At 27.9% G+C, this 7,305-nt stretch overlaps 1 protein-coding gene across 1 annotated transcript; it reads left to right on the top strand.

The window, feature by feature from the left end:
* The first annotated feature begins 231 nt into the window (after positions 1 to 231).
* Positions 232 to 1,237, top strand: LOC114392013 (snakin-2-like). Its single transcript, XM_028353051.1, has 3 exons — positions 232 to 433; positions 602 to 641; positions 741 to 1,237. The coding sequence occupies exons 1-3, from the start codon at positions 356 to 358 to the stop codon at positions 920 to 922; spliced, it is 300 nt and encodes a 99-aa protein (XP_028208852.1). The 5' UTR covers positions 232 to 355; the 3' UTR covers positions 923 to 1,237.
* Positions 1,238 to 7,305: the final 6,068 nt, after the last annotated feature.

Below are 7,305 nucleotides of genomic sequence, written 5' to 3'. Positions count from 1 at the left end.
AATTAAGATAAGACTATGGAATTGTTGTTGTGAGGTGTGGGCAAGGCTAGCTATCATATATTTTAGCCGCGTTTCTTGATGCTTCCAAGATCCCTTTGAGTTTTCACTACCAAATTTCCCTCACTAGTCACTAGCCACCACATCACAGTGTCCCACTTACATATTCTCACGTTTATATAATTCTACCCGTACTTTAGTACTTACCACCTTCTGTTCATACCTCATATACAACTCTTATCAACACTATAAATACCCTCCTCATTCTGCTTCTCATTCCACGCACTTAGCAATCAATCAAAACATTCCCAATAACAATAATATACACATCTTCAATTAAGCTCCTTCTCCTATAGCCATGGCTCTTTCTAAGCTTATAATTGCTTCCCTTCTTGCGTCGCTTCTCCTTCTTCATTTCGTTGATGCTGATCAATCGGTACATAAATATTCAAATATTCTGCTTCTTAATTTTTCCATATAAATATGTTAGCTCTCTTTCTTGTTCGTTTTATGTAACCAAGTTAGGTTGAATTTGTTAATTTCTTTTAACTAAGTTCTACTCAATTAAATTAACTAATTTGACCATGTTTTTGAGGAATCGCAGGCACATGCACAAACGCAGGGGTCTCTTCTTCAGCAGATAGGTACTAACTAAAGTTTCATATATAAAATTCATAACTAATTTGAAATTGGAAGTTAAGTATACAAATTTTTTATGTGTTGATGGTAATAATTAATTTCAGATTGTAACGGAGCATGTGCTGCGAGGTGCCGTTTATCATCTCGTCCACGCCTCTGCCAAAGAGCTTGTGGAACTTGTTGTAGACGCTGTAACTGCGTGCCACCTGGCACTGCTGGAAACCAAGAAGTGTGTCCCTGCTATGCAAGTTTGACTACTCATGGTGGCAAACGCAAGTGCCCTTAGACTTAATTGGACCACTATCCTATGCATGCCTTTGATTTATATTATAAAATAAAAATAATACTATATATAACATGTTAATTGCTTAATATGTGCTTTAAGAGTAAAGAATAACATCGTGAAATCAAATTACCCCTTTTTCAATACGTGTTGAATCATCGATCTTGGTTTGTAATTTGGTTGTATATTCACAAAATTAATAAGTATATTGTGATGTGATTAATTCCCTTCTCTGTTATGGTGTACTTGCCTTCCCTGTATTGTCCATCTCCATCGTCTGTCTATTAATAAGAATTCTTATGTGATATTTTCATTTCATTTATCGTATCATCTAGTTAATGTTTTATAATTTCGTTATTTGTGTTTGACACTTTTCAAATTATTTTATATTTTACCATTCAAATTAGTTTCCACTCAATATTATAAATAATTGTAGTATTCTTAGCTAGCTTGCTAATTAAAGCTTAATAGAAATTGTCTTTTAAAAATATAAAAAATTTATTAGATGTTATTAACGTCATTTTATAAGAAAGTGTTTGTTTCACCGATTATTTATTTAATTTTAGGAATATGGAGTTGAGAAAATTTATTCTCGATCACCTTTATTATGAGATAATAAAATACTTATTGTAAGACTTATTACACATTTTTTAAATACTCAAAAATAACATTCTCATTATATATTTTCAAAAAAAAAATATTCTAAGATTAAAGAAATAGTCTCTGAAACCAACGGCGTTTATCAATGAGATGGACCAAAATTGGCTCTCGACGGTGTATAGGAACATCGAGGTCATCATATATTAAAAAGGGATGAGAATATTTCTTAGGCATTTGAATAAAAATTGTGCTAATTATGTATTATTAAAAATATATGACTTGAATTCTGTATTATGAATAGATAGTAGATAAATATAGATAATAAAAATAATAAAGATTTTTTGAAAAAGCATTAGATTATTTTTCTTATAATTAATTTCATTACAGTTTTAATCTCTTTAATTTCGTATGCGTAATTTTGATTCCTTGAATTTTTTTTGAGCCAATTCAGTTTTTAATAATTTAAAATTAAGCGAATTCATCATTTTCTTTAAAAAAATATTTTACTTAAATTTTTTGAAATATTATTTTATATACAAATATTTTTTAAAAAAAATTGAATGAATTTATAATATGAATTTAGGTTCTAAGAAAAAAATTGAATAAAATTTAATATTTTACTTTGCATGTTTAATAAAAAATTAAAATAATTTAATCGATTGAGTTTATTTAAATTTTAAGAAAAAATAAAAAAATGAAATTGTAAGTAAAAATTGATAAAATATCAATTTAGCTTTATCTTAAAAATAAATAAAATTAATCGTTTAAAAAATTACAAAACAAGTCACCCATAATTCAAACTAAAAATTAAAAACATAATTAAAACTTTCATGAAAATTAAAAGATGAACATACATAACAAACACCATATCACTGTCTTGATGTTGATTGCTGACTCACACGTGCATCAGCGTGTAACATTGCAGAAACCAAACACGTATATTTCATTTATGTGCATGACAATTACTCATGGAATAATTTGGGACACATGCTATTTACATTTGAGATATTATTAATATATTTTCATTTTTATCTTATTTATTATTTTCAATACATCACTTATTATATTTGCCATTTTTCATTTTTCTTATCCTTTTTCCTTCAATTAGATCAAAATGGGATGTATGTTTTTCATTTTCTTTTACATTTATATCTATAAAAAAGAAATTTCTGCACATATATTACCGTTATTTGTACAAGTTTGTAATCTTAAAAGGGAATAAATTGTGATTTTAGTATCTGCATGTATATAATGCTCTCACATTTGTTCTTGAATTGAAAATAAAAATAAAAAAAAATCTAAAAATACATTTCATCATTTACAAGAGCAGGATTTCGTGCCGTTGGAGAACTTTTGCCATTATACATTTGGCTAATGGCAACCTTTAAATACACAACATGCTACTACTACTAGCTCGTTATTTATCTAAATAAATATAATTTAAAGCATGTATTCAAAATGTGAGCCATGGATATTCATCCAATAGTTTCAAAAGTGTGTTAACCTAATATTACAGACCAAGACGACAAAAAACACGCCTTTCCCTCCTCCTACTTCTTCTTCTTGTTCAATAATGTCAAGCAATTCCGGCATATTCAGCATGCAATATGTCGCGGAGTGATGAAATGGGGTAAACTCTGTTTTTGTTCCGGTAGTGGCAAGTGGCAACTGTATGAATGATTATGAATATAATACCATCGTGGAGGTGTGGTGAGAGATGGTGTTGTACATGTCACATCACTCACATGTGTGTGATGAAACTCGATAAATTATTACTAGTTATTTTGAGTGAATACAACGTTTCTGTTCCAATCAATATATTTTTTCCCACACAAGAACTCGGTCAGGGGGTAAAAAGTTTTTAACATTGATATTTTTCAATTATAAAAAATTATCTTTTACAAAAAAAATATTGAGAAATAGTTTTTCAATAAACTATTTTCACTAAGCATCAAAATATAGTCTTTTGATTAAGTGTACGATGATAAACGAAATGAAAAGTTAGAAAGCATCAAGACATTAGATATCAAAAATAGAGATTGAAGATACAAAAGTCTTTAAGGGTGAAGATCGAAGACAAATATCGTCAACGTTAAAGATGACAATGGAAAATTATGGATAATTAGGAATTATTACTTATAAATATTAGTTTGTACCATTATAATAAATGTTAAAACATATGTAACACACTTATATCCTATTAAGTCTACATGACGTTTACATATTGACGAGTTAAGACAATATTTTCAACCAATATTTCAATTTCAGATTTTATTTTTCTCTAAACCCTTTTACTTTTTTCAATCCCTACTTCTTATTATTATCGAAATTACTATCCAAATTATTATGAGATTTCTATTAGAATTATTTTCAAAATACTATTAGAATTATCATTGGAATCAATATTATCGAAACTTATTACTCTTTTGTTTATAATTTGTTCCAATGATTAATCTTTGATATTGATAGAAGTTTAACATATAGACCCATGACAAAGGGCCTACCAAGAAGATAAAAGGCCTCCAAAGAAAAAATTGTCTCATTCCTCAAACATACATATGGGATTTTGTTTGTTAATGAAAACAAACACAAATTTCACAGTTAAAAAAAAGTATAGATTAAACTAAAGAAGAGAAAAAAAAAATTAAACTAAAGAAGAGAAAAAGAAATTAAACTCAGTGAATAAATAGAGTGCAAAAGAGAAAAATAGCTCACAGTCAAACCTAAAGAGAGGAGTCAAGCGTTTGTGTCATGCAAATATGTGAGTTTTCAAACATTAAGATTGTTAGGTCTAGATGATCATGTGTCTCATCCAACCTAGATTTTGATGTATAACATAAGTATAAATTATTGATATTCTAATTAGTTTTTGACAAGTAGACAAGATTATTATGTTAAAGGAATATCATCCGCATCTATAGAAATAATGCTTTGTTTTAACTTAGCATCCAACATGCTATATTCAATGAGTGTCCATTCTTATGCATAACAATATAACACGTTGTCATAAGGTAAACTTGTGCTTCCAGTCTCAAAAACTGTGTCACGAAAAAGGGAAGTGCTCATGTACTGTTTTATTCACATTCTATTTGTCTCTCTTACATTTGAATAACTAGTGTTTGAATTTAAGAAACATACAGTATATAAGAGAATAGAAGGCTTCCGTGAAATATTCTCTTGAAGGTCGCTTTCAGAGTGGACAAAAAGCACATGGCATTATCTGTATTTCAAATAAATCCTTGCCATTCAGAGCTTGACATGTCAACCAATTCCTCTATGTGAGACAACAGTCCTATCAAGATAACGACGCAAATCCCGCAATGGATATCCCATTGAAGTCTATAAAAGGATGTCTCCCTTAATGAAGCACCTGACGAAAAACAAGAAAAAGAAAGAACAAGAGTGAATAAATATTTGAACAGAAACTTTGTTATTCACACAACAAGTTTTACATTGTTATTATCCTTTGCAAAGCAAAGTAATTCATATTTGTGCTTAATTATATATTCACTCTTTGAGTGTTAAAAATACTTGTATTCAATCAAACTTTCGTTTGTGAAAGTCAAGAGTGACTTAGTGTTAAAAAAATACTTGGGTTCTTTGATACTGGGGGAGTCTAAGAAGATACCAAAAGTGATGTTAAGAATACTTGTAAAGTTAGGAGTGATAGGTTAGAATACTTGTTTGCTATCATTTATTGATTAGTGAAACATTTTACTAGTGAGTAAAGGAGAACTGGATGTAACTCAAGTTGAAGGAATTAGTATCAATCAAGTTGTTCGACTTCTCTCCATATTACTTTATTAAGTATTCTTATTACATTTCTCTAACATCACTTTACACATAGTGTTTATTTGAAAAACTGTTTTAAGAAACCCCTAGTTGTCATTGGACGACCACTTTGTGTATTTTCTGTTGTCTATTTGTTATTAGTGAACGAACAATATTTGTCTCTATTTTATCCATACTTTCTATTATTGTGAAATATTTTTTTTATCTTTGATAAACACACTATTCAATTCTCCCTTTTTAGTGTGTTTCTTGCATTTTCAAAGACTAAATATGTAATTAAGTGGGAACAATTTATTTAATTGAAGCACATGTATTTAATTTCCATCCTTTACAAAAAAAAATTTGGGTTGATGACAAATAACTAGGGTGGACCCATGAAGGAAGTAGGGGGCCTTGGCCACCCTGAATTTTTTATAATTTTTAAAAATAATAGATAAATATTATATCTATTTTAAAGAGATTGATTTTTTATTAAGTAAATAAATCTATTTTTTATTCGTAGAAATTAAACACAATACTAGAGGGTTTACAACTTTGCTCAACCAATTGAGTCAAACTTTCTTGGTGTAAATAAATTTAACTTGAAAATGAATATTATATTTTTTTAAAAAAAATATTATGTAATTATTTTTTATCTCTTAACATTATTTTTTTAATTATAAAATCAACAGTAGTTTTTTAAGAAATCTTATTGCAATATATTTTATCAAATTTAGTGATTATATAATCACTTTTATCTTTTAACTTTTTAAAAATTATAAAATTAATGGCAATGTTATACTTTTTAAGAAACCTGGATCTAAATATTATATTTAATTAAATTTTAGTTATTACATAATTAATATCTAATTGTTAAATTTTATTTTCTTGTAACTCAACGAGTTTTTATTTTTCAAATCTTATAGAAACAAGACCTGATAAAAAAATTATCATATAAACAAGTGTCATTGTATTGATTGAAGATTGTTATAATTTTTAAATTATGAAAATATGCAATAACATTTGTTGTAATGATGAGTTGTGACATTGACAACATTAACAAAGAGGGAAAGATATCCCACCACACAATTTTTTTTTTAAATTTCTTATATTTTATATTTAATATTTTAGTAAGAAGACTACACTTTGTTAGAAGATAAAAGATAAATTTGTTATCAAATGCTTGTTAATATACATTGAACAAAAATTGTTAAAAAATTAGTAATTATTAATTATTTTCATGATATATAAGAAAGAGGTTGTGTGTTTTTTTTTTGTGATGAGACGTTATGTATTTTAATAAATTATTAATGTAATTTAACATATTGAAACAACAAATTATAATATTTTGTATAAAAATTAATAATATATAATTGTTGGATTTTTTATTTTTTGTGTGTGTGTGTGATTGCCCCCTCCCCCCTCATCCCATTCTTGGTCCGCTCCTGCAAATCACTCATCACAAATATGTGATTAATGTTTGACCCATTGAAATTGAGACACTCATGCTTTTTTTTTTTATTCAGGAAAAAAGTTAGACTATGTTCAAATAAAAAATAAAATAAGCCCATTTTGAAGATCTAATAAAAGGGTCAAGCCCAATTGACTGTCATCGTAAGGGATGCAAAGTTAAGCTAATCATATTATAAAAAAAGGTTATCATAACATTGCTCGCATAATAATAAGTTGCCAAGGCAACAGCCTGTAACTAGTAAGGCATCGCAACAGTAACAAATTCCCAAAATTTCCATTATAGCTAGCTAACGAAATCATCACTCACATTTTGGTTTTTTTATTAAAAAAAAAAATCATTTTTCCTTATCTCTAAGAAGATCACATTAGGTTTCAAAATTCATCCTGAGTAAACAAATGTTAGAAATATTTATTTCTCTTAAAAAGCGTCTAGTTAGGGAGAAGTCGTGAGGGTGACAAAAACCTGCACAAGTTATGGTTCTGCCCCATATAGGAATGTGATGATGGTTACTTCAACCTCAACCTCATCCTATAAACAATGT

This window comes from Glycine soja, chromosome 17, assembly GCF_004193775.1.
Source record: "Glycine soja cultivar W05 chromosome 17, ASM419377v2, whole genome shotgun sequence".
Taxonomy (NCBI): Eukaryota; Viridiplantae; Streptophyta; class Magnoliopsida; order Fabales; family Fabaceae; genus Glycine; species Glycine soja.
The sequence above is the reverse complement of the archived record's forward strand: the minus strand, read 5'-3'. Positions and strand labels throughout refer to the sequence as shown.

What these genes read in the sequence shown, in the direction of transcription:
- LOC114392013 (XM_028353051.1), top strand. Translation starts at nt 356, where the DNA reads ATGGCTCTTTCTAAGCTTATAATTGCTTCCCTTCTTGCGTCGCTTCTC. An exon ending in TCGTTGATGCTGATCAATCG is followed by an intron (nt 434 to 601) that starts GTACATAAATAT and finishes GAGGAATCGCAG; the next exon opens with GCACATGCACAAACGCAGGG. An exon ending in GTCTCTTCTTCAGCAGATAG is followed by an intron (nt 642 to 740) that starts GTACTAACTAAA and finishes AATTAATTTCAG; the next exon opens with ATTGTAACGGAGCATGTGCT.